The sequence below is a fragment of the Xiphophorus hellerii genome, chromosome 16, assembly GCF_003331165.1.
Source record: "Xiphophorus hellerii strain 12219 chromosome 16, Xiphophorus_hellerii-4.1, whole genome shotgun sequence".
NCBI lineage: Eukaryota > Metazoa > Chordata > Actinopteri > Cyprinodontiformes > Poeciliidae > Xiphophorus > Xiphophorus hellerii.
This window is the reverse complement of record NC_045687.1, coordinates 14,912,074-14,939,511: the sequence shown is the minus strand read 5'-3', so window position 1 is coordinate 14,939,511 and position 27,438 is coordinate 14,912,074. Positions and strand designations below refer to the sequence as shown.

The 27,438-nt window shown below is 38.3% G+C and overlaps 2 protein-coding genes and 1 non-coding gene across 4 annotated transcripts; all 3 read right to left on the bottom strand.

Moving 5' to 3' along the window:
* Positions 1-565: 565 nt before the first annotated feature.
* Positions 566-15,464, bottom strand: LOC116735634 (transportin-2-like). Of its 2 annotated transcripts, XM_032587652.1 has the most exons (25): positions 15,362-15,464; positions 14,242-14,341; positions 13,351-13,426; positions 12,567-12,716; positions 12,234-12,340; positions 11,859-11,992; positions 11,496-11,577; positions 11,284-11,406; positions 11,070-11,188; positions 10,405-10,465; positions 10,070-10,244; positions 9,677-9,829; positions 8,083-8,308; positions 7,734-7,905; positions 6,870-6,956; positions 6,630-6,737; positions 6,388-6,546; positions 6,184-6,271; positions 5,936-6,034; positions 5,453-5,548; positions 5,288-5,363; positions 5,097-5,196; positions 4,943-5,017; positions 4,309-4,444; positions 566-4,093 (listed from the first exon to the last, which is right to left on the bottom strand). In XM_032587652.1, exons 2-24 carry the CDS (start codon positions 14,338-14,340, stop codon positions 4,337-4,339), a joined length of 2,673 nt encoding a protein of 890 aa, XP_032443543.1. In that variant the 5' UTR covers position 14,341; positions 15,362-15,464; the 3' UTR covers positions 566-4,093; positions 4,309-4,336. The 2 variants fall into 2 exon arrangements, with proteins under 2 accessions (XP_032443543.1, XP_032443544.1); XM_032587653.1 differs by lacking the exons at positions 12,567-12,716; positions 13,351-13,426; positions 14,242-14,341; positions 15,362-15,464 and having other exon boundaries at positions 11,859-12,018; positions 12,234-12,341.
* Positions 14,423-14,490, bottom strand: LOC116736312 (small nucleolar RNA SNORD41). Its single transcript, XR_004342522.1, has one exon. It is a non-coding gene; the product is annotated as a small nucleolar RNA SNORD41 (small nucleolar RNA).
* Positions 15,465-16,958: 1,494 nt separating the features above from the next.
* Positions 16,959-26,909, bottom strand: il12rb2l (interleukin 12 receptor, beta 2a, like). The gene is made up of 15 exons (XM_032588253.1): positions 26,753-26,909; positions 26,396-26,491; positions 23,460-23,604; positions 23,199-23,350; positions 22,870-23,012; positions 22,632-22,773; positions 21,089-21,165; positions 20,754-20,991; positions 20,337-20,525; positions 20,067-20,171; positions 19,840-19,974; positions 18,755-18,931; positions 18,571-18,640; positions 17,672-17,777; positions 16,959-17,525 (listed from the first exon to the last, which is right to left on the bottom strand). Exons 2-15 carry the CDS (start codon positions 26,469-26,471, stop codon positions 17,184-17,186), a joined length of 2,097 nt encoding a protein of 698 aa, XP_032444144.1. The 5' UTR covers positions 26,472-26,491; positions 26,753-26,909; the 3' UTR covers positions 16,959-17,183.
* Between the last annotated feature and the right edge of the window lie 529 nt (positions 26,910-27,438).

Genomic DNA, 27,438 nt, shown 5'->3' with positions numbered 1-27,438 from the left:
TAATGTTATTCAACTGAAGATTCAACCTTGCTTGGAGCATATTCACATTTTAAGACAAAGCATAATATTTACTATTATGCTTTGTCCAGCCTGGTTATAAGCACTAATATGTTGTCATTTTATTGCTTGGTTCTTCACGTCTTTTATTATGCACTAATTTACATCTTTTTCCCCTCTGATCCATAATCAAGCATAACTTTAAACTGTCTAGCAGTTATGACCAGACTTAAAAATTGAACTAAAATTTTATTGATGGCATCTACAGTATATGTTCATTTCATATCTGACATCCAAGTCTATTTTTCACACAAGATCTAGTTGTTTTGACAGCTTTCAATAAATTAAATTATAACTTTTGGTATCTATTCAGGTCATTCTCACCTGATCAACATTTGGTTCATATTTTGGAACAATAAAAAGGGAGAGAAAAAAAGTGCATTAATTGCACCACATACACCACAACTGAAATTTACCAGTCAAGGACAGTTAATTCTGCTGAGATGTACTTGCACAAGTAATTTATAGTTCAAGGCAAAAAATAAAAAACACAGAAAAAACCCTCAAATTCCAGGATAATTCACGTTTTATTTTGTAGAAATTTAAAAGCAAAAAAACTGCTCATGAAGTCTCTAAGAGTGGCATTCATTCCATATTGTTGTCAGGTGCCATGGCACATAATCCAAACAAGACAGGTTTCAGATGTTACTCTCAACACAATGATTGTTCTATACATTTATCATTTACGGTACAAAACTTTCAGCCAACTCAAAGATCTAAAAAGGAAAAAGTTTCCCCTCTTCACAATTACTACACAAGGGTACATCAGATCAAATCCCACCTGCACCACAGGTCAGCAAAAAAGAAATTAAATTCATTTGCCAAGCTTTAGAATAGAAAAAGGTTGATTTGTTTTCCACATTTCCCCCTCAAATTATCTTCCGGCGTTGACTTGCCTTCAGCCCACATCAAATGTAACATAATCAGATGATAAGCTGTAAAACAAAAGAAAGCTTCTCTTTAAATAAAAAGAATAAAAAAAAAACCTTTTGAAATCCAAAAAAATAAAAAGAAATTGTGCATAATAGCACAATAAAATACATAAAACAAATAAAAATAAATAAATAAAAAAAAACTAATGAACAGTAAACAAAAGAAAAAAAAATTATAAGTGGAAAAACAGAACATACATGGGAGTTTACTTTTTTTTTATTACCAAATGAAACATTCTACTGTATTCGGCACAATTTCACTTGTGAGCGCTTGTCAATGCTTCCTTTTGCACCTCCAAATGAGCCGTGGTCTCATTGTGGTGCTGCAGAAAGTGGTTTCAGATCCTAAACAGTCATATCAGTAACAAAAAATTAATCTGTCACATTTGTGGAAGGAAAAAAAAATCACATTAACCTACAAAATGCATAATCCATCAACAGAAGCTGGCATCTCTTTATTCAATCAGGCAGGAATAGATTTATTTTTATGAAAACACCTTCATCTTTGGAGGTTTTATTTAAGCAACCTGACAACCAAAATCACTTACTCTCTGGCAACCAAATACATCTGGGGGCTACATGAAAGCAGAAATGAGTCAGACTGTACTCCCTAGAACAATTTCAGAGTAGGGCTGGTGCAAAATTATGTCTAAGAAGTACATCTGTAAACGCCAACAGGCAAAGATCCACACACACACTTCCAATGTAACCCATCAACTATGGACAAGAACTTAAAAAATATAACCAACACTCCCACGGATAAGGTAACCAGTGTAATCTAAGAATTAAAATGACTCCCAGCATTCCCAGATGTAACCTACACAGTATCAACAGGAGAACATATGGCAACAATCACTAGTTTGATAGGAAGCAGGAGCAGTACCATGTAAGTCCAGCAGCCACGCTAGAAAACTGCTAAAACTCTAATGTTTAAGATCAGGGATGCCTCAAAAATTAATAACCAAGAATAGAGATGCACTGAAGGGAAAAAAAAAGTTGAAACTTGGATATCTGATATTTTCCCAGTCAGTGAATGTCCCATATGCAATACTCTTAAGTGAAGATTACTCTGAAGTAGCCAGTTTCAATTGAATTTAGAGGTGGCTCTGCACAATAAAACATTTGGGTTTTTTTAGGCTGCAATAAAGAAAGATTTGATTTTTTTAATACATATGTTGACAACCTTTTAGAAATCTTAGTTAACAGTCCAATTAAAGTTTCTTGGTCCCCTTTACCACAAAGTGCCACATGGTGGCAGTGCTGCTCTCCCAGTGTGGATAATTCATCCTTCAAGAGCCACAAAGAAGCAAAAACAAGATTAATATTCTGATGTGAAATTATTTTATTCTTTTTTTTAAATTCAAGGCTACCACCCCATAAGAGGTTGCAGTGAAAACTTTACATCTCTTTTAGTGACCAAAGCTAAAAAATAGCATAAATAGAACCTTACTTGTGTTCCCAAACACAGTACGGTCTGACAAGGCCTTAAGGATCTACATTCTTTAGGGAATACACAAGGAGACACTTGTTTCAGTAATGCTGACTGTCGACATACAATCTTTGCATTAAAGTAGCAACTCTAGCACATATGGCATGAACCCTCCTCTTCTCACACTACAAATAACAGCTAATAGTAAGACTGGAATAAAAAAAGAAAGAAGAAGTGACATATATTATTATTGTAATCTAAAAATAAAATTTATAGATTGTATTAATTGGTTTTAAACCGAAATCAGAATCGGCTAAAACTAGTACTGGTGGATTGACAAATTAAAACAACCGAGATTGGAAATTGGCCACAAAAATCTCTTCAGTGCATCTCTAACCCTGAAGTGTGAAGAGAGAGAGGCAGAAACCATTTACGATGCATTTATAGGTGCAGTGCCTTCTTCCTATGATCCTATTCATCCCCGTTCAGGAGTTACGAATCTATGGCCTCGCTTAAGTCTTACTCTTAACTTTATTATCATTTTGCTTACAGCAGTCCTAAAAGTCACTTATCCAGATAAGCTAACAACTTCAGTATATCATCACTGTACGTCTTACAATAGAAATTCTATTTCATCGGAACAGAAAAAAAAGTGCATTTATACCAGTAGGAACTCGTTCTTGGTGATTTCTCTCGGTGAGTCCATTTCTTTAAATATACTAACAACAAAGCCACAGCAGCGAATGCGATTCTTGATCTGCTTACAGTATTAGCAATCTTGATGCATCAAACATTAACTTATTTCCTGAATTTATCTATAGCCGGTCTTAACGCAAACAACCTCGGTTAAAACTATAGGGGGCGATGATTAGAATGATCGGAGGGGACACATGAGCCAACGCGGCAGACGGCCCGAAAACTGACGATTAGTGCCACAAATAAACGAGACATTCACGTGAACATGCAACTTAAAGCCTAGATAATGTGGATTATAGTATGTTGGAACTGGGTTGACGTAAACCTTAACTGCTTCTGTTGACGGGAAAGAAATAAAGTCCTAAAGTTAGAAAGGAAATCTACAGATCAGACGGAAATGTACATATGAACAAAGATGCGCGTTTGTATGAGTGTGCATATAGAAAGGTGTATGCAATTCTCTTGGAAAAGGTGCAAAGGTTCTGTGCACATCATTACAAAGTAAAAGCATCCGTTTTCTGTTTTAACAGCTACATGTGAGCGTCCTACATGCTTTGTAGTATTTGCTGGTTCGGATAATTACTTTTTGTACCTATCTGCCCACCCCCCCTCCCCATCCAGACGTCACTAACTTGTATGAACAATCCAATCGTGAAGACGGGGGGTCTGAACTCTGCTCCCCCCAACCCCGCTGTGTTGCCCTCACCTACCCGAGGTCCCTGGATTGCGGTTGGCGAAAGTCACTTTTGAGTTTCTAGCAGTGAGGCATTTATTACGAGAGGTATACATATATCCCTGGTTTACCCTCCCTCAGCTACCGCCCTCATCCCACCCTCCCTCAGAGACAAACAGGGCGCAGGGGAAAAGGAGGCCATCCGCAGACTGGAGGATCGGGGCCAGTCGCATCCCTCCAGCTCCACTTTCTCCCCATGATTTGGGCAGTGCAATGAGTTCCCCTGTTACCCTCCCCTTCATGAACCTGGAAGAAAAAAAAAAAGAAAAAAAACAAAAGTCATTTAACAAGAGACTTCACTGGTGAGAAACACCTGCACTGGTGAAAAGTGGGATTCTGGATCAGAACAATGAAATTGGGAACAAAATGTATCATTAGTTCTCAATGAGCTGGGTGTTTCATCACATCCAGAGGTCTTCGACCTGGAGGAAATGGCCTTTCGATGGCAAGGACTTACTTACTTGACAGGTCAGTGAAACAAGGGTTGGATTAGACACCGTAGCAGGCCGATAGTCGCTCTTTCAACAGAGGGGGGAACTGCTCAGAGAACTGCTGCCAGTTCTCTTCTCCAACCTGGTCCTTGAAGCCATGCAGGATCTGGAGAGAAAAAAAACCCATCTAAGCTCTCTGACATGCTTTCATAGTTGAATCTGCACTGGAAGGCTAATGGGCATACATTTATATCAGGTAATGTTGAACAGAACCAGAACGGAGAAAAAAATTTAAATTGGATTTGGATGGAGGTGATAAATCATATCACACTGAGATACATCTGGTGTAGGTATTAAGGGCAAATAGAGATAGGCCCCTCACAATAAATTGTCCCAGTAATTATTGCGATAAGCAATAATGTTGTTGATTTGAGACCATTTTCAAGTAATTTATTGATAATGGTGTAATAACACAAGTTTGCCGTCTCAAGGACCAATAAACTTTGAGAGGGTTTTGTGAAAAGAGGCTTGAACCACACTTCTCAGAATCATAATCATCCACACCTTGAAATCAGATTTCGAATGTCTGATGAATGATCATCACAGTGTGGTGAGCAGAGACCGAACAGGGAAAGATTAGGATTACTCCTCATCTGTCACTTACCTTATAAAACATATCTCGCAGGTCGTCCTTTGGATTGACCCATGAAGCCACAGCGTCACAGAAGAAAATAAAGTCCTGCAAAGATGAGATTTGAACATAGAACCTTCGTAGTTTTATAATCCGACATATGTCTAGCAGAAATAAATCACCTCACCTGTACAACTCCTGCAGGATTGACACCAATCATAACACAGATTCCCCGAAAAGCTGAATCCTTCTCCTCGTTATCTCTAATATTTCTCAATGACGTGCACCTTTTATAAAAAAATAATAATAATAAAAAAAAGATCAACATATTTGTTTCAAGACTATTTTCAAAAATAGAAACTTTTACAAGTGACGCACCAGGGTCTGATGAAATGCTGGAGCTGTGGAGCCACTTCCTGAGGGCAGACGAACCCGAGTCTGCCGATCGTAATGGCTGCAGACGTCAAAACGCAACAAAACGCTTCAGGTCATCTGTTGGTCTGTCAAGAGAACTTGTGTGTATCGTTGATCGTGTGTGTGTACCTGTGTTTTCCAGCAGAGTTTTGGGTGTGTTGGGTCTGTTGATGATCTCCACCAGGTGAGGGAGCACCATGCCAACGTAAGGCTGCATCTCTGCACCTACACAGAGGAGGAAGAGCAGAGAAGACAAGTGAAGACTACTGGAACAACAACAACAACAAAAAAATCTTCTGCAACAATAATGGATTTATGAACTTCTATAAGACACTGATATTCATATCCTATAGATACAAATCTAAGTATAAATGCATAAGAAAAAAGAGCAACACAGTTTCCAAACAAACAAGAAAAAAATTATCTTACAAGACTAGAAACTCTACCCTAAACTAGAACCATGAAGTATTCAGTATCTGGATCAGAAAATGTTTTGGGAACAAAATGTATCATTGTGTATCAATGAGCTGGGTGTTTCATCACGTCCAGATACTGATCACTTTTTAATTAAAAACAGAAATAAGTCATTTAAACCAGGAGCAGCTCTCTTACCCATTTGCATAGAGATCTCCCCGATGGCCCAGGTGGCGTTGTTACACACAGAGATAAACTCTGGGTTCAGGTTGAGCCCCAGGATGGGCATAAACTCAGCTGGAAGTAGGCAAAGCACACAACGGTTACAAAATGATAATGCTATTTATTTTCAGGCTTCGTTAGTTAAAGACGAGCCATGTATGACTATAGCAGATACAAACTTATTTCTAGGTGACATTTATTTACTGGAGATTAAAGTGACTTACCAATGCAGGGCTTCACATGGAGGAAGCACGCCTTGGTTAGATCCCCCAGCAGGGCGAAGGAGCTTTGTCTCACTTCAGGCATGGTGTCCTGTGACAGAACCAGAAAAATCCCTGTTACACTTAAGAGCAAAAAAAAAAACAAAAAAAAATAACATATCCAGTATTTTAACCACAAAAGTGAAGAATCAAAAATTCCGTTCACACCTGCATGCACTGAAAGAGAAGGGTCATTATGTTCGATCGAGCCACTAGTTGCTCCACGTGGCCACCGAGACCCTCGGCAAGTCCACTCAGCAGATCCAAGGCCACGATCATAAAATCTTTGTCTGGAGCCTCGTACTGGTCAGGATGCTGGTTATACATCTGGACAGACAAGAGAAGGCGTATGCTTCACATGTGTGGAAACTCTTAAGAAAAATGTTTAGAGAGTGTTTTTGGGTTCTCACCATTGCCTGAGCAAGCGTCTTCTGGACCAACGTGACGCAGCGCTGATAAACGGGCTCACAATACGGCAGGAAGCCACTCTGCAGCGCTGTCGCTACGGACGACAGACACTGGAAGAAAAACAACAATTAAGGGGTTTGCTTAAACATGCCAGTAGCTAGAAAACTCTTGTTTAATTTATGATTTTGGTCATTTGAAAGAACTTGCATGAGAAAATATATTTTTACCCTAAAGACACTCACCTCTAATAATGGGAAAAGATCCTTGTCTTCATCTTTTAGCTGATTCCACTTTGCTATTAAAGGGGGCATCAGCTTCTGAATGTACTCCTAGAAAACATGCCTCTGATTAGTGATGAGTAAATAAAGCAGTGAAAAAAAAAACTAAGTCTTACCACTCCTTTACTATAAACATTAAAACTACATGCTCCCACCTTTGAAGGTCTATTCAGCCCACAGCAAGTTTAGCATGTCTACACAAGATACATTTGCTTTGATGGGACGTAAAGAGCCAAATTCTCCTGTTGGATTCTGAACTATTTCCTCCATCAAAGCATCTGCAGCAAATGAATTACTTTTATCCATTATAGATATTTTTAAAAAAGGGAAAGAAAAGCAGACTAGCTGGAAATCAGTATTGGTCCAGAAAGGCATAATCGTTGCTTTTCTACTTAGCAAATTTCTGTGCCTGGCAACTAAAGAGTCACAAACTTTATAATATATGGATCAATTTTTTTATGAATCATTCAGTTTTTCGCCATGTGAAGATGGTGATCACTTTAAATGAGTAATTTGTAGAGATTGGTAAAACAGAGTTTTGTATTTTCAAATCCTTTAGTTTTTTTTCCTGGATTAGAATAGTGCTAAAGTAGTTATGTCCTAGTTTGTTTTTCCGTTGGAATTGCAATTTCAATTTCCTCCAACAAGACACACCTTCAACGGCAACACTGACGACACACTTGCAAATTCACAGACAATAGTCAGCCTATTATTGTCCCGTCTATGCAAATCTAAACGCATCATCTCAAATGGATTCAAATCAAAACACTGAGGTCATAGAGGCAAGAAAGAACTGACTTACAGAGGGGGGAGAGGGAAGACACTTACAGGTTGATTAAGATGGTGACCCACTGAATCTGCCAAAGTCCCGATAGCATCGTACAGGATGAGGAGATTCTTGTGTTGGTACTTCCCGAAGGCAAACACCAGAGTGTCCAGGATGAAGCTCAGGTAGGGGACCAGTTCTGTGCACGCCTCCTCCTCCAGGGTGGCAAAGGAGCTGAAAACCCAAGATGGAAATTCTTATTTTTCTCAATCTGGGTGTAATTCATAAAGTTTAACACAAGCAGAACATGCATCAGAGGGGGAAAAAAAAAAGTGCATCACTGTTAATCAATGTGCAGAAATTATCATGTCCACATAAAGAAGAGCAGAGGAGGAGAGGATAGCGGCTCACCTGCAGGCGGCCTCCTGCACCCTCTTGTTGCTGTCCAAGATGCGCTTCAGGAGCTCAGTCATGAGGGGTTTGAGATAGGAGTCTGGGGGCTGGGAGACCACCCAATGCGCGTAGCGACTCAAGGTCCAGCAGGCGATGGAGCGCACCAGGGCCTTCTTGTCGCTTAGACTCTGGATGAGGTGAGGGATGAGCTCAGGCAGGTAGGGCACCATGCCCTGCATGCAACCTGGGGTGGGAAGGGAACCACAAGAACAGGAGAAAATTTACTTTTACAAACCAATAATAAATGGAGCAAATTGAATGATAGTGGCTGCAAAAGTAACGGTGATTTCTTCATGAACTGTTCTAGATGTCTATAAACAGTTTAAAACAGAAGGCACCCCTCGCTGGTTAGAGTAGCAGAGAAATCAGCTGGTGAGCAGAATCAGACAAGTTCAACACTTCCCTGTACAGGATCCGCATTTCTGATGTCAAAACTTCAGCATGGCTAAAGCACTGCTGGGCCAAGTCTGAACAAATACTCCACTGCACCAACTAGAGTCATTAATTATTCAGTATCTGGATCAGAAAATGTTTTGGGAACAAAACGTATCATTTTGTCTCAATGAGCTGGGTGTTTCATCATGTCCAGGTACTGATTAGTTGAAAATAAAACAATCAGAAATTCAACATTTCAATCTTTTTTTCGATAGCTGAACACACCGTGGCCAACAGCTATAAGGTCTTGGGAGCTGAATTTGTTGACAGCTTTATGGAAATCTCAGAGTTCAAAGGGCAACCATTTACATTTTCCAGGGAATACACACAGATACGGCTGTATAGGTAAAGATAGCCACGCTAACCGCTAAATTTATTCAAAATACAATTGAAAGACTCAACTATTTATGTCCATTTTTAAAACATTAGTAAAACACTATACCGCAATTAAAAAGCATTTTATTGATCAAAAAGTTTTATGCTGCTGCTCTTAGATTTATTGAAGAAAAATATACATGATTGGAACTCAACCTCAAAAATTCAGAGTGACGCATCTCTTGAATGCATAAATATGGATGTGATTCTGCAAGGCTGATGCTGCCATTAAAATAAAATAAATAAAAAAGTTAGTTACTTAAATGGGCAAATGTCATGCTAAGAAAGCTGTCATCTGTAAATAAGATACAGAGGTGTAAGGTTTTAAACTAAGCACTTCAGGTGAGACAAAACTACCAGGATATAATTCACTTAATATAAAATGATCCATGTATCAAACAGCCACACCTCTTAAAGAAAACTAAAAAGTGTAAATTTATATATTTTTAAAAAAGTCAATTTAAAACATAATATTGCAGTTAGGAGAGCTATGAACATCTTAGTCTTAAGTTTTCATGTTCTCGTATTTAAAATTTATCCGCTTTTAAGTTTGACACATCGATGTCTGTGTTTCCCTTTAGCAAGATTTAGCAAACTGATCATTAAAAACAACAAATCCCATTCCATAGATTTTCTCCTAAACACCACAAAACAATGAATACATGCATGTAAATAAAAACTGCACCCTTTCACAACATGGACTGAATGCCACAGCAACAGAAGGTCATTCTGCTATTCTGACCTTCAGCTATGGCTCCAAGCACCAGGATGCCAGACTCCTTGATGACCCAGTCAGGATGGAAGAGCAACCCTTTCAGAAGCGGCAGAAGGTGAGGCAGCAGCTCGTCACGGAACACGTTGGCCAGAACGTCGAGTGCTGCAGCTGAACACTTTCCTAAGATTTGAGAAAAAAAAAAAAAAAGAAGGGAGGGAGGGGAAAAAAAAAAATCACATACTTTAAATATACAGACAAATTAACAAAGGAGGTTTCAGTTTCCATACTTGGAAAATCAATTAGGCTGGTTCAGAAATAAATCACTTACTTTTACTAAAATTGCAATGAGAACCAGACTTAAAGTTTGAAAAACACACACATCCTTTTCTGACCACACGAACTAAATTTCTCATTACTTACGCAGGTTCCAGTCAGTCAGCGCATCATCGTCGTCGTCGTCATCCTCATCTTCGATGTCTTCGTCCTCTTCCCCCTCCCCTCCTTCGTGCTGCAAGGTGACAGTGCGCGACTTATGGAAGCGGGGCTTGATGTCCTGCTCGCTGTCCGGCACCGCCTCGTCTTCCTCCACGTCTCCCTGAAAAACCAGGAAGTACCGCCTCAGCACCAAGCTGCTCCGTCATAATGAGCTCTTTGCAGTAAATTCAAACGTGAACGCCTCAGGCGCATCAGCAAGTGTGTCAGACTCCTTCAGACTCTGTGTGTTGCATCTGCAAAGTATCAAACACTATTCTTACCTTCAATAGTATGATGTCGATCTCTGAATACTTCATCCCGTTTACCAGAACAGGGGTCAGTCTAAAGGGGGAGAAGAATGAATTAGTGAGTAGAACAGCAGCTAAAAGAAGAAGAAAAAAAACCCACCTCTTGAGCTTCATGTTCTGTGATTTTACTTAAAACTTCAAAGCATTTTCTTTGGACTTTAGTTGACGAATCAATATAAAGTAGAGAAAAGGGAATGTTGGAGCTACAATCGTTGTGAACAATGCCACTACAAGGCTTACCAATTGTACTTAGATTTGACTAGGCCATCCTAACACAAACATGCTTCGTCCTGAAGGATGTGAACGATATCAAGCTTCATCTATCGACTCTGACCAGCTTCAATTGCACGAAGAAGCTAAGCAACCTCATAGCTTAACATTGCTGCTGCCACCGTGTGACTGAATGCGTTTTGCGTGCAAGTAGAATTGATCAACCCTGAACCACTTTCATATCACACTTCTGCAACCAACACACAACCACCCTTTCAGAACCTACAAGACAATCCAAAGAAATTCTGGATCAGGTGATGATTAAATGAAATAAACTTTGCTTACAAATTACAAGCTATCCATCACCTTTATTCCTCAAATTCAACAGTAAACCACCAGACTACACTACTAGTACAAAAGTTACTCACTGCACCAGATGTCCAGACAGCGCCTCCTTACAAATTGGTTGCTCCGCTAAAGTCAACCAGAACTCGCAGGCTTCCAGAGCCACGTTCTCATCAGGATCCTGAGTCCGCTGCAGCATATACTGTAGGAGACGGAGAAAACAGAGTTCATAGGTCGCCCCATATGGACAAAACGTTCGCTCAGCTTCTCTAAAGCCGCCTGCTGGCCTGAACTCACCTGAATGATGCTGTGCATATGGGGGATTAGACGGTCGATGCGGACTTCCAGCAACATGACCAGCGCTCTGCACACGTTCTTACGGACCTCGGAGTCTTCGTCTGCTGCCAGCACAAACAGACTCTGAATGAGAGAAGAAGGGAAGCAATGTCAAGGATGCAAACCGTTTTCAATGCATACACTGATTTAATGACCACCACAAGCTAACTAACCTCTATAAAGGTGTCAATGTTGTCCATGAGCGCCTGGGCTCTCCCGATGATGAACTGGTTCACGCAGGCGATAGCGTGGGACCTGCAAGAAAAATCAGTCCATCAGTGTAGCAAAAAGATTTTTTTTATAAACAAATATAACCTTTTTCTGCACTGAATAAATATGTTTTCCCTCATTTAAAACATTCTCAAGTAAAGTAAAAAAGAAAAAAAAACTGCTTTAAAAGGGAAACCAAGCTGCTGACAGATGGCTAGTTCTGATCACAGCAAGATGTCAGGAATTACTTTAGGACCTGCAAAACCATCTGCAACGTCTCCAACTGCATGAGACACACAAGTAGCATTTCCTGCTCTCTCCTGTACCTAATCTTTGGACTGCAATGCTTGAAGAACTGAAGAAATTTAGGTATCATAACGTTGAGGGGCCTGTTCAGAGCGTCGCTGTCCAGCAGCTCCGATGAGTCCTCGCAGATCTTCTGCAATGCCCCGAACGAGCCCTGAGACACGGACATACACAGAAAGGCTGTCAAATCAAACGCAAACATAGACGGAGACACAGAGGAGAGAACGAGACGAAATCAGAAGATCGACGTAGAGAAATAGGGATTAAAAGCACTGCACACATTTCAACTTTCAATCAATCTTGTTCACAAGTTGGTCTAAAGAAGTAGCTAGCCATCAGGAAGTAGATTTTGTCTAAAATAGCGTTATTAAAGTCGCAGCTCTGCAGGTACTGACCTCACAAGTGTTGTAATCCTCCGAGTCGAGCAAGTTGCAGAGCTGTGGCAGCAGCTCTGGCCATGATTGCAGCTCTCCTTTGGAGGCAATCGTAGTGATGAGGATGCCTGGCAGAGCAGAAAAGGCAGAGATTAATACAACAGCCTCCAATCATGTTTAAAAGTCGACCATATGGGCACAGTGTTTGCAGCGGTTCTGGATCAGACAGTATGAATACAAAGAACTTCACGAGTACTCAGAGGTTTTAAATGCATCATCTCCAGATGGTAACAGAAATAACGAGAACAGTTCATTCATTTATTTAGGGGAGAATTTTTTTTTTTAAATCCTCACCAATGGTGGCCCGGATAAGCGGAGACGGATCGCCGATGCTGTTGAGGCATTCCCGCTTGATGAAATCGGAAACTCCTGAAGGAAAGTTCTGGTAGTGGGCCTTAACATTGTTCTTCAGTATCAAACCACTCAAAGAGCGAGTCGGCTCATCTGAGCAGAGAAGAAATAAAGAAATTGGCGTATGAATTGAGTGAGAGGAATACAGTAAATTAAGGGCATAAAAAGACAGACATAAGACTTGGCATTGATTTATCTTGTTTTATTCTCTGCCGAAGTTACAGATTCAGTTGATTTAGTTATTTTCTGTCTTTGTATACATTCTAATACAGTGTTTCCCAACCCTGGTCCTCAAGGCACACTTCCCTGCATGTTTTAGGTATTTCCTTGCTTCAGTCCAGCTGATTTCAATTGATGACTGATTAACAGGCGTTTGTTGATCTGCAATCAGTTGAATCAGGCACATTAAAGCAGGAAATCTTCTAAAACATGAAGATTTAGAAGATCTTAACACACAATCTTCTAAACCCTGTTCTAATAAAAGGAATATCCAAGCTAAACGCCGGCAGCTCAAGTGTAAGCACAGAATTAATTAGAACGGTATCAGTGTACTTCAGACCTGTTGACATTCCTACGTGTAGAAGAATGTCCCCAAACATGATTAGTGAAGCAAGAAAGACATGTTGACAGCTTGTAAAAATCATGTATGAATTAATAAAACATGACATAAGTTCATCTTCAAATTCCTAGAGAGGTGTTTGAATTCAACCAAACGCCACATGCTTACCTTCCGTTTTCAGTCTAGTGAGGACAAAGATGAGATAGTTGTTGAAATCGGGGAACTGATTGAGTTGCTCGAGTTTCTAGTAAAGCAGTTAAGGACAATGTTATTCACCAAGTCAGACAAAACACTTTGAGGAACTGTCTAAAGTTTAGAAGCTCCAGCTTTGTTAAAGTGCTTGTGTTACACATGTCAAATTAGCTCAATATTGAATTCAACAACCACAGTTGATCCTTAGCATCAATTTCCCATAAAGTACACACTCGTTTACAGACGCACAGACAAATCTGGTGGTGGTTGGTTTATATTCGGCTCCAGACTAACATTGTAACTACTGTATTATTTCATTTCCCTTTAGGATTAATTAACTATTTTTTAATTAACTGAGTTCATTTGACAAGGAGTTAGTTTAATTTCTAAAAGCAGCATTTGCAGATTTATGACTGTATGAAGACACAGATATAACCGACCAATCTTCTGCCAAAATTAAATAGCAATGATTTTTAAAGATTTTCTATCACTATCAAAATGCATCACAAAGTAGTATGTCTATGTCATCCATATTTATAACTTTTTGATAATCTCAGCGACAAGGAATGAATCTACAGTAATTAAAAAAATACACATGGAAACTCTGGTTTTAGTAATGCTACCAAAATTTATAGCCAATATAAGAATGCCAAATTAAATTGTGAGATCAATATTAATTTTTAGAACTTTCATGGGCTTCCCAATGGTCACAAAAAAAATCAATTGCAGAAACACTATAGAACATTTTAAAACCCTTTTATAGTGCTAAAGGAGAAATCAGAATCTGCTCAAATTTGTATTGGAAACTGGCCACAAAATTCAGATGGGTGCATAGCTACCCCTTAAGATTACACTGCAGCAGGATACTTGTTGAACTGCTCTTTGTGTGACAGTGTTGGGCGACTGGGAGTCTTTAAGCAGCTGGAGGACCTGCTGGAGTCCCTGTTCATCTGGCTGCCACTCCATCCTGTTGACACAGAAGCAGCTACATTTCAACATGTGCGGTGAGATGCACGTAACACGCAGAATATGGTGAAAGCATGTGGTTTCAGATCAGACAGTATGAATACAAAAACCATCAGTGGAGGTCAGGTGGTTTTAATGCATCATTTCAGATCCACATGTATAGTCAGGCTAGCAACAAGCTACAATCTACAGGCACCAACGCAGCGCTGGCTCAAGTGGGAACAAATCTTGTCTGTTAGCAAATGGGTTTTAAGTAGAACATGTTTGCGGCACAAAAACAAAGCCATTAAACCACACACGACCAGCTAAAATCTCCGTGACCCGGCTTAACCACCTCATGTTAATCCTATCCCCGCCCCCACGCCACCCGGTCCGCCAGTCCACGCAGCTGGTCTCAATATTTTAGCCCAAATTTCAACGCGGAGGTTGCCAGCGGGTGGGCCAAAGACACGCGGGTCATCGGAGGAGACGCGTGCGGAGAAAAGTTACGAGGAAACAAATGCGCTACGACTGGGGACTACCACGATGCGACCACCAGAAATAATATAACGGCGCGTTATCCTGACCGAATAACACACCGGTAGTTTAGCATGTGGCACGTTTTAATTGATTTACTTAATACAGCAAACCTGATGCTGCAAAAGTTGCCCTTCTACTTCAGGCCTACACGGTGAGGCAGTTCCCCCCGGTATGCTCACAATGTGCCCCGAGTTGAAACTAATAACTCCCCCTATTGTAACACAAACAGACCCGATCTACAATTATTCTGAGAACCAGAAGTTTCTAACACATGTCCAACGTTACACGATACTGACACAAATCCAGTAGTAATTTTAAAAATTAGCTGAACACGTTTTCCCGGCTACCGTTAGCCGCTAAGCTGCTAATGCTAAAATTACTAGCCGAGCTAACGTCGACATTCGTTTTGATCGTTGCTTCGTCAACATGTCTTCTAAAATGCCGTGCGAACGACGTAATAACATACTTTGTTGAAAATAAGCCCCTCTGAAACTGTACCTACAATATTGATTGGAAAGTTGTATAATCAGTAATGGGCCGCCCGTCTTCTGCTTCGTATCAGTTCAAATGAGCACGCCGACTTAAATTGACCTACAGCGGCTTCCGTTAAGCACAGGATTTCAGATAGCTAAAGTCACGCGAGATTATGTGTAAAACTTGTGCTAAGAATAAAATAGTCTTCCCATTTTTGAAAACTTTTTCTCACAAAAAAAACCCCTATTATTAAGTGTCATTACTGGTGTTGTTCGGCTAATAAATGTATCTTAAGTGATTGTGACATTTTAGATTTTTGTATTGCAATAACGGTATCTTCCAAATGTCTTAACTTGTAACTTCCTTGAAGGAATATTTTGTTTTCAAGTATCTGGGGGAAGTCTAGTGTACTTCAGAGAGATTGTTGTGACATGGCTTATTGCATCTAAGTATGTCAGATCATCAACCACTTTTGTGTATAACCTAAGAAAGCACAACATACACACTTCTAATTAATTTATTAAGGGGGAAAGCTATGCTGACCTGAGTGGTCATAGGACATGATTTTAACGCCAAATGAAGCCTAAGTTGTACAACTCTGTCATAATGGAGTTACTTACAGCCTTCAGTATTTTCTGAGGTTGTACAGATTCGCCTTACTGGCTTAATGACATTCTAAGGTCTCCATTTTCATGCAAAAAAAAAAAACAACAGTTAGGGTGAAAATAAAAGCACATCTAATCTATTATTTTTGTTTCAAGAATTAACCTCTCAATTTAAAGAGAAGTCAGGTGCCAGTAACAAGTCCAAACACATTTTGCACCTTGATCAATTAAAAGCAACACCTTTGCTGATATTTACAGTGGTTGAGGTTTTGTTGTTGGTCACAGGTTCACACTCTATAAACCCGAGAACTTGTGAAATTAGTAGCTGTATTGCATATAATATTTACACTACAAACAAGGTAAAGTTCAATTGTTATTGACATACACAGTTCTGTGTCAAAGACAAGTTACTCCCTCTTTTATACATGAGAAAGTCTTGACTCTTGAGGAATATTTTACAAGTCTAAAGAAGGCAATATTCTCAAAAGGATTTCTGGAAGCAAGAAATAAAGAGAATAGTGCTGGCCCAAAACGATTTTTTAACTTTCATTTGAAAATATTGTACAAGTCAACATTTACAAGCAACCAGGATTAAGATTTACACTCAACAAGTTAAACATTTTGGAAATTCTGCATGCTTTGTAGAAAAATCCAGGTATGAGCTCACTAAATATATTTAAAGGTTTGGATGTAATCTCTCTGTATTTTAAGGGTAACATAATTATATTAGGGGATGCTTGATCCTTGGACTCACTCTGACCCCACTTCATTCATAGAATGCAGTTTTAAAACACACACTACTGGCAAGGCAGCTTAACTTTTTGGATTTTTTTAAAAAGCTTATAACTACAATTGTGTATTTCAGGATGTTTGATATGCAAATAATATTGTAACCGACTAAAATAATCTCTTTATGACGATGGAATTATGATCTAAAACATTTCCCCCCTCCAAATATACTGCTTTAATCCAAAATTCTTCTAATCAAGTTCAATGCAAGAAAGATGGAACAGCAAAAAATAACAAAAATGAAAACAGAAATTTATTCAACAAAATTTGATCAGATTTATAAACATAGAAAATACAACTTGAGAGTCACAAAATGCTGGTGCTGTTTGTCATGAGTCTTTCCTGCAATTACACTGACAAAGCTTATTAGACAAAGTCTTATTATAAACAACACAGAAAATTGTAAAACGGACAAAGACTAAAAACTAACATTCATGATCCAGAGGAAGCATGCTGTTACTCCACCATTACTTCCAAAGGAGAGGGCATGAAGTGCTTTTCATAACCTGAGGTAGACTGTTCTTCCTCTGATGAGCTCCAACAATCATTCCTCTCTTCATCAGAGTCGACCATTTTACTGTACTCCTTCCTCCCATATCTGCTGTCTGTACTGCCACTGTTTTCTCTGGTGGGATCCTCCTGTTGATCATCCTGGCAGTCCATCAGGTGACAGGCATTCTCCTTTTTCATCATGTCAGGGTCAAATACCTTGGATTTTATTTCCACAACTTCCAAAACAGAGATCGTTGGATAAGGTTCGTAGAGGGGACCGCGCATCCAAGTCAAGGGCTCGTTAATCTACAGTGCAGATCAAAGAGAAGACTATTATTTTTTACATTTTATAAGTAAAACATAAACAAACAGCATGTCATTGTGATTAAATACCAAATAACTGAAAGTATTTTTAATAATTACAGTTGATTGGAGATTTGATTTTTGCTCACCTGGCGCTTCATCTGTTTGAAGATTTGGCTGTTGCTGGGATCTGGCACTTTCTCATACAGACAATGAGGTAGAAGTGGGCACTCTTTTTTGGCTCCTTGAAAAACACTGAAAGCAAAAAAAAAAAATACATGAACAGATACCATCAATACTTCAAAAACTGTTCAACCATGTTAAATTTCATATAGTTGATCACAAATGGCAAAAAATTCCCAAGAACTTTTTCACATTACAAACAAACTTCACTATATTTCAAAGGGAGTTTAATTGCATAAAGTAGCAGATGATGGCATAGATGTAGAAAAAAACAACAAGATGCATGGTTCTCAAAATTGTTACTCGTAAAAATATGAAAAGATTCACCAACATTTTACACAATTAGCTAATCAGAGTTGAAGGAAAGATGAATGGGGCTAAATACAAGACTTTAGCATTCTGGGGAAAACAATCCAATGGAGGATGTAACAGGCTTGAGCCTTACAACTCTCCTAAACATACAGCTGAAGCTACAATGGAGTGGCTTATATCAAAGCATTTTTATGAAATAGAATAGAATGGCTCCACTACTACTCAAATTCTGGGGTTAGCCTTGGAAATTGTCAATCATAGCAGCTCTACATTTATGTTGAATGTGTGCAAGCTAATCTGCACAGAAGAATGGGCAGAAATTTCCATACAAACACCATAGAGTCATGTCCTAAAAGATTCACTACACTGTGTTGGTCTTTCATACAAAATTACAAAAAATTAATTTATGTTTACGGTTGTAGCCAAACAAAATGTGAACAAGTTCAAGGGATGTGAACATTTTTGCAGACAAAGTATATATATTTGCTTTGTATCGTCAGTATTAATGTTCTTTGATGATTGGTGTCAAGGTAACTAGCAATGATTTTCTTACCATAGTATGAAACTGGTGAGAGCTGTCGTGATGACCAGCAGCACAATCACCACAATGGGAGTCACAAATGCTGACAAGAAATAGAAATATGGTGAAAGAAAGAAATGTAACAAATTTACTTGTTACAACCATTTTACAGGATACTACATATTAACATAAAGTTAATACATAATGGCATACATACCATAATCTTCATGATGATTGATTGTGAATGTTGTGTTGACCTTTTCACTGGGCCCAGCAGCGCTCACAGCCCTTATCCAAGCCACGTATTTCTGACCTGGACTAAGAGCCTCCAGCTTGCAAGTTGAACCTGAGGTGACATTTATGTTGCGCACTAGAGTAGAAATGTGTTTTGGATCTGAGGTTAAGAAAAAAAAAAAAAAAAAAACATAGGACCATCAATCCACACAGTCAAAGAGCATCCTAACTTAGAAAAAACTAAAGATTGTTTTGTTTAGTTGTAATACTTTTATTAAAATATCCATTTTAAATTAATATCCTCTACTATCAAAATAATCTACTTGTGTTGTTGCCACTTCTGTGAGTAAAATAAGAAAAAGGATAATTTTTCATGTTATAATGCAGTGGTTATTAGCTCATTCCTACATGAGATATCACCATTTCATTCAAGGGCCACAATATGACAGTCTTTTTTGTTCTTTTATGTTATTTAGCTATTTTCTTTACAATTTTTGTCATGTTCATTTCTTGTCTTTCCTACTTTGTTTTGTCTTCTGTTGCTGCTTTGCCAAGTACATTTCTCTGGATGTGATCAATATTTTTATCTTTAGTTGGAATCCCTACATATCCATATAGGAAAATTCTATTCTGTCGAAGAGAATGTTTTCATTTTATTTTAACATCTTCAATTTCTTTATATGCATGCATAATGTATCTGCTTTTTAAGCTTTATTGCACTAAACCGAATAAATTAGTCATTTAAGTTAGTAAAAATAATTAAGCTAAGGGGAATTGGACAGGAAAGAAAGAGCTGCAACATACAGTAACTACAGAACATATCTAAAATACTATTATTGCTGGTTGTTTAATTGTGATATATTTACTTTTTATGCTATGTTTGCAATTTGATTGTTTGTAATTGGAGTTAGAGAGTTTTTACTGCTTTGTTGCCCGTCAGAAAAAATATATAATCTAAAGAAATCTGTTTGTCCTAGAAACTGAAAACTTCTGTGCATCCTACTTTTTCTATTATGCAATCTACTATAATTAAATGTATTATATCATATTATTCATAGCATTTTGTACCTCCTTGCGTGTTCAGTCCTATTTCATAGTACAAGATCACCCCCCTCTGGTTGGAACAGGGAACTGGCTCCCAATCCAGAGTCACAGCAGTTCCAACAATATCAAACACCTTGAATGAAGGCACTTTAGAGGGAACTGATGGAGAAAGAGATTATGAGCTCATTAAACCTTCAATACAAGAAAATACAGTGACAAGGGATTTATGGAGAATAAATCAGCACTCTCACCTCCCTGAGCTGAATATCCTGTAGCTGTTGCAAGCTGACTAATTTCATTCAAGTTTGACACTGCAAACAATGATACTTGGTATGATGTGTACTTTTTAAATGTACCTATAGATGGAGACACATGAGAGTAAAAGAACCATAATTTAAAATAAAAAATATGTTCCAAACTTAACAAAAACAACACTAAACAGCTTAAATCTTTCTGAACCACCGCAAAGAAGCCAAATACATCTGTGTAACAAGAGGAACATGCAAACACAGGTCACTAACCTTTAAAAACGACAGTGGTCTGTTTACTGTCCACTTTGATCCAGTCAAATCCGCTTCCAGGTAGACACTCTTTGTATTGCACCACATACTGTTTGATGCTGTCGGAAACCTCGGAGGACAGGTTCCAGGACACAGTGAGGTTCTTTTCGTTCATCTCGAGGTAAATTTTTGGTTCAGTTGCTTGTTTTCCTATATAGGAGACAAAATAGGTTTTAGCCCTGTTAATCCACAGAGGAAACACAAGCATTGTGAAATAATCATGACGTCTATTGTACGCTGACATAATGTCCTTTTAGCAGCAACTCTGACAGAAACTCTGACGACTCATATTAAAGCATTTATCCCTAATGCTAAAACTATTCTATCAAAAACTACTTTGTTTACAAAAGTCAAAAGTAAATTAAAGGAAATAGATACCTGGTCTCTGCCTAGGCAGACAAGAAGCTTTTGTAGCACCGAGAGCATTGTAGGCTGATACACTAACAGATGACACATCCTTCAGAGATGAGATGAGGCGCCACTTCCTTTCATCATACACAAAGAGGCTGCTTGGGTTGTCCGTGGACACATTTATTAGCTGTTTAGTGCCATTAATGTAGAAAACTGTGATTTCATATCGAAGAATGTAACCTCGGGCCTGAGAAATAGAAAGATTCTGGACAAGCCAGAGACAAAGAGATGGTACTGACTGAGTGCTGAATATGCATTTAGAGAGAGCTAGAGATGCCCTATAAATTCATCTTTGATCTTACCTTCCAGTTCAGAAAACAGTCAGAGTTTGACAGAAGCAGCCCACAGTCCCACCATGCATCAACCTCTCCAACCGGGGCTGAGAAATGAATGCAGAGGAGATGTAGTACAAAAATGAGAAAAAAAGACAAATGCTATGTACTCCACACACATTAAATCTACCTAATACAAAGACATCTCAAATCCTAAATGTCAACTTTTGTAGTGCTGATACGTTTCTTAAAGAGTGAAAAGTTGTTTTTGAATCCTGATAGAATGATCAGTGATTCCGTCAATACAAAAATTATTGGCATTGTGGATAAATGTAAAGATAAGTCATTAAGTGACTAGACAGAATATGTTTAGACATCATTATTCTTTTAAGACATAAGTCAGAGGATAAAACTCAAATGGCATACATCTCAAAATGTATTTATTCAGCATCTCATGTTTAAACAATTACCATGAAAGCTATTCATTTGATTATAGTCCAAAAATTTACATCTGTATTTTTTTTTGCATTTGCCCCTTGAACATTTTGCCATATTAGAGAACTAAACTTCATTGCATTTTATTGGGATTTTGTGAAACATCAGCACAAAATAGCGCTAAATAACAACGTGGAAAAAAGTGCAAGATTGCATTTATTTGCAAATAAAACCAGAGTGACCTTTGTTTGTACTTACTTCCCATCACCCTCAACCACCTTACTCTAGTTCTCTTACATAAAGCCTATTGCAAAAAATTGTAACCACATTATAACAAATAAAACCAAGGTTGAACTTTTTGGCCTACATAAAAATAGTATGAGCAGAGGGTTGCAATCATCAGAAATTTGCCAACTCAGCCAACTCAGCCTACTCAGCAGCTTCTCCCTTACTGGAAAAACGAAACTTTTCACCACTGGAGGCAATGAGGAACTCTGTTGATACTGCAACAAGTGGTAATCCCAGGTCTCCAATTTGAGGGAACAAACTATCCCCAAAAATGACAATACTCTGTCTCCCAGAGCACGGTTTGTCAAAGGCTAAATACGTCCAGAATTAGGAAGCTGGATTGTCTTCCTATCTACCCTCAACCCCAATGTACACTTGTGTGAGACCTGGTGACCAGAACTATGAGGTAACCAGTTGTTGTGACGCGGTGCAGGATTTTCACACACTACTGAGGCCCCCGATCATTAAATAAATAAATTTGTACATTTCCATTATACTTCATTTTTTTATTCACCCAATCTAATCACATCAGTGAACAAGAGTTAAAAGCAGAATAAGTCATTGGCAGAAAGGATTTGGAAACTTTTTCAAATACTTTACTCTGCACCTCAACCCACAAATATATTTTGCTTACAAATGTGACACCATTTAAAGGTTAGTAAACAAGTTTTCTGATTAAGTAAGACTGTTTGCCAATAAATATTGCTACAACAAAGAATTACCTGACAAAGCACAATGTTTTGTGCAAAGTTTTTACAGTTTAATAGTGGCATATGACCTAAGCAGCCATGTACAAGGCAATAAAACACATTTACATTTCTTGTCGAATGCCAAAAAAATAAATACTCACAAGACTCAGCACTTTTTCTTAGAAAGTTTGGACTCCAGTCACTGATCAGGCTATGGTCACATTTACAACGGACCTGAAATATGTAAACTGTGCTGGGCTGGGGTTCTATGATTCCGTAGCTGCTACTTAAGTTATAGTCAGTCTGTGATGAAAGAACCAAGGTAAAAGTTTGGGATTAATTCTTGGAAAAAAGTACAAAAACACCCAATATCATATAAAACTAATTTGCCAAACTTACCCAAATCCAGTTTTGGTCATCCTCAGTACGATATCTAACGTCACAGACTCCAACATTAAGCTCTAGCTTGCCACAGATGGTGCTCCAGTAAACCTCTAACAGATCTTCATCACTTGATGTAATTGTAGGTGGGGGTGGCTTGACTGGTGTGATTGGGAAAGAGACAGAGGACCACAGATCAGGCAGACACCCCCAAAATGTTCAATCTGATATACGAGTCACAAAATTAATACAATGAAGGTATTCTAATAGTATCAGAAATATCTATTTTTTTCAGATACTGGGGATTGTTCTGCGACTTCATTAGAAAAACTTGGGAGTAGACGTACTGATGTGTTGGGTGTGGATAACAATTTCCTGAGATTTGACAGAACCGTTCTGATTCTGAGCCTGGACCCAAACCCGGAGTTCTCCATGGCTCTCGAAGTTTTCCCGATGGATATACCCGTCTGAGCTATTCCCATAGGTCACAGGCTCTTCCCTGAAAAAAAGCAGAAGACGACGTGAGAGGACAGGCCAAGGCAAAAAAAAAAAAAGCAGGGCTTAAAAATGTTTAATTTTGGGAGATTAAGAGCAGAAAGTGTGTTTACTCTTCATTTTCTGACTTCCAGTGAAGGGTGTAGATAGTGCGGCTATCAGGGTGGGTTTTTGGATCCCAAATGCATTTAATAACTGAACAGTCCGTCTGATCGCACGGTCTGCAGCACTCAAGGTTAGAGGGAGGAGTAGGAAGACCTGGTGAGCACATAGAGAAAATGTGTCAGCATAGATGCATTGTTTTTCCTGCCAGATATATGGATTTGTAGACTTTCTTTGCATCACATATGATGGATTAAATAACAGACATTATTCATTGGTGCTATTTACATATTAGTTATGAATGAGTGCAGACCTAAATGTTTTCCTCTCTCTCCACATGAAATTATTTCCATGCCAAAAATCCACTGAATAGTTCCTCTACCTCAAGAATAAAATAGGTCTCTGAGCAACCTCCTGCTGGTATGTAGTGGATCCGGAAGGTATTGATAGTGCTTCACTTTTTCCACCACCATTCTTCACTGTAGGGGTGGTATTGTCCTGGTGATGAGTTGTGTCTGATTTCCTCCAAACTTTACTCCTGGTGTTCACACCAAAGTGTTCAATCTCAGACCAGATAATTTAATTTCTCGTGGTGTAGTCCTTCAGGTGCCTTTTGGGCAAACTCCATACGGGCTGCCATGTGAAAAAGGTTCTCCACTCTCCACAGAGGAAACCTAGAGATCTGACAGAGTGACCATTGGTTTCTTGATCGCCTCCCTGATCGATCAGGTTTGATGGCTGACTGGCACTAGGGAGAATCCTGCTGATTCCAAATTTCTTCCACTCAACAATAATGGAGGCGACTGAACTCACTGGAACCTTCAAAGCAGCAGAAATGTTTCTGTATCCTTCCCAAGATCGGCACCTCAAGACAGTCCTGTCTTGGAGGTCTACAGATAATTCCTTTGGTTTCATGCTTGATTTTTACCTCTGACCTGCTGTTAGCTGTGGGATCTAACATAGAAAGGTCTGTGCCTTTCCAGATCTAGTCAGTTTAACTAAACCTACACATGTGGACTCCATGTAAGCTGTGGAAACATTTAAAAAATGCAACAGACCAATTTTGAGCTTCATGACAAAGGCTTTGAATATTTACGTAAATGTAATTTCTTGTTTGGCTTTTTTTTTTAGATGGCAAAATCCTCAAAAAGCATTTTTTCACTCCCTAAATCCAATGTTCCATCAATACATTGACTCTTCTGGTAATGTTACAATTGCATGCCTTTCGTACATTCCATAATACAATGTTAAAAAAAATTTTATTTTATTTTCTAATAGATAACAAATGAGAATGAATATTTAGCTCCAGCTGGTCTTTTTGCAGTAGCTTTTCCTTTAAGTGTACTTTATTTTAGATACAACACAGAGCAACATAGTTTCCAGTAAAACAGGATATGACTGAAGAAGAAGATGATGATTACTCAGTCTGTTTGGGAGAAGTAATTTGTCTTCAGCTAAAACATCTGTGCTTTTCTAATGAGAAAGTCTTACTTATAGTCAGTTAAATGAGGTATTAGTGCTCTGGAACTATTTTGTGGGTGGTTTGTCAGTAGCTTTACCACTGACATTTCACATTTGTGCCCAGCAAGAACTCAGAACATTGATCATTAAGAAATAGTTGTGCAGATATATGTGCAATTTATTTATAAACAGAAAAAGATCTCACAGAGCCAAAAAAGCAGTGGAGTTATGGGAGGTACTATCCTCGTGAGTCACAAAACAAAAATATAATAACCACTGTGTGAAGCTGCCAGGGGTATGAGTCAGAAAAAAAAATCCAAGCGTCCGTGACATTTTCTATGTAACCAACATGGTAAAATACGACATCTTGTCATTTTCACAACACAGAGAAAAAGAAAGAGAAAAAAAAGGCCCCTATTTTACTGCTCGTCAGTATCAATATTTGATCTGGTAGGTAAAATTGATCAAAAATAAAAGCAAAAACAAACAGGAAGCAGTTCTCTAAAGAATGCACAATAAGTTACAACTCAAAGAAACAATGCAACAATTGTTGCATTGTTTAAAATTAGTTTACACTCACTTTAAACACAACAATACAAAGGATGTTTTAGTCACGCACATGCTCATTCGCCTCTCTCAAGCATACACGTTTTTTCACACATTCAACACACGCCTGTCACCTTTACCCATTTCTCATAAGCCTACGTGTGCTTTGCAGTAATCAGTTCAATACTTGCACATGAGACATTACAAGAAGGCACAGTAGTTGCCGTGTTAACAGGAAGCAGGTAGCTACAGTCTTCCTTTAAGACCACTTCCCCTTTAATGTAGACTGCAAATCAAATCATGTTTAGAGTGTGCAAAGAATTGCTCAGATAATGCAAAGCAAAAATAAAGCTAGGGATTGTTAAAATAGACTTAACTGATTAATCTGATCACCGCATATTTTGTGGTTTTAACTGTGATCACAAGAAAAGCAGCATCAAATAGTGTTGAAAAATTAATTTACTGCATACATACAGTCAGAACATTGCAAATTCAAATACTGCTCTAAAAACAACCAACAAGGATGCTTTCTAACAGTAGCACCGTTTAACTATACAGTTAAATAGTACTAGACAACTGCATTTGGGCATATTTTAAAAAGCAAATACAGCATTTAAAAAAAAAATAAAATAAACCAGTGGAAGCAACTAGGTGAAAATGTTCAAGGAACAGAATTAAACAATCCTATATAATCGATATTACCACAGGATGAAAGTTTATTTTTAATATATTTTTAAAATAAAAATATTGCTCCTTGATATAATAGTATTTTCAACTCAAGCAAAACATATGATTAACAGTACAGCTCATTTTATAATATTGGTAAAAAAAAATAAACTTGTTAATTTCTGAGGAAATATGCAAGTAAGGAGCTAAATTGTATAAAATGAAACTTCGAGATACTCTTCTCCCAGTAATATACAAATTTGAATAAGCCTACCTGGGCTAGAACAACAACAGTACGGGAAGGTGACCAGCAAGACGGACAGCAGCCACCACGTCGTAGGTGTGGCCATCACATTTGGACCTCAAGTTTCTGAAAAACAAACACGTTTTCATTCCGTAGATTTATCTTTACTTAAAGCGAGTAAATTTACATAACGGACCAAAAGCTCGGTAAAAACAAGTCACCGCACTGAACGTCACGAGACCCTCCAGTCAGGTAAATGTGCTGCTATTCACAGAGTTGCATTCACTTCCACGACATAGCAGGAATACATATATAAACACCAGCGTTTGCTCTTTAGCAGGTCTATACATTAAGTAAATATTTCTACTATAACTCAAAATTCTTTACCTCATTTCGAGATACACAAAGACACATGAAGCGCATGTTGTCGCCGTAGGAAACTAACGCTGAAAAAAAAAAGTTAATGCGGAATTAAAAACTTTGCCGGGTGAAGCTCCTCCCTTTTCAGGAATTACCGATGACGTAGAACGTACATTATAATTATACACTCGGGCTCTGTTCTTCATTCTTCCGGTGTGGCTGTGTGCTGTCCTAAAACGTGCCCTCACTATCAAAGCATGTTTTGCTTTTGTTTTGTTTCGGTTTTTTGTTGTCTTCGTTTTTTTTTTCTTTTTGGAGGGTCTGTTTTTTTATCACAATCCAACTTATAATAAATTGGAACAGCTTGATAACGCATAATGAGACTGAATGCAGTTATTTCAAATTGAAGCAGAACATTCTTTCCACTTTTTGTTGTTTTGCTTTTTCACCTTCAGTTTGTTTTTCGTTTTAAAGCATAACAAGGATGGTTTTTTTTTTAAATTTGCTTGTCAGAATGAACAGAGTACTTTCAGCTGCATGCACTATTAGCAGCCAAAATTTACATGAACAAACTGGTACAAAAAAAAAAATTAACTAACATTGGTTTTACTTTATTGCAGATATATTTTTTTCTGAGATTGACCATTTCCTCAAAATTCTTTGAATTTGACTGTTTTCTTCTGCATTTTGTTAACATTTATGTGATGAATATT

Coding starts and splice junctions, on each gene's coding strand:
- LOC116735634 (XM_032587652.1), bottom strand. CDS start 14,340: ATGGAGTGGCAGCCAGATGAACAGGGACTCCAGCAGGTCCTCCAGCTG. Junction 9,830..10,069: donor GCTGACTGACTGGAACCTGC/GTAAGTAATGAG, acceptor CTCAAATCTTAG/GAAAGTGTTCAGCTGCAGCA. Junction 5,197..5,287: donor CAGCATTTCATCAGACCCTG/GTGCGTCACTTG, acceptor TTTTTATAAAAG/GTGCACGTCATTGAGAAATA.
- il12rb2l (XM_032588253.1), bottom strand. CDS start 26,471: ATGGCCACACCTACGACGTGGTGGCTGCTGTCCGTCTTGCTGGTCACC. Junction 23,351..23,459: donor TGGAAGTCAGAAAATGAAGA/GTAAACACACTT, acceptor GCTTTTTTTCAG/GGAAGAGCCTGTGACCTATG. Junction 19,975..20,066: donor AGGATATTCAGCTCAGGGAG/GTGAGAGTGCTG, acceptor TTTCTCCATCAG/TTCCCTCTAAAGTGCCTTCA.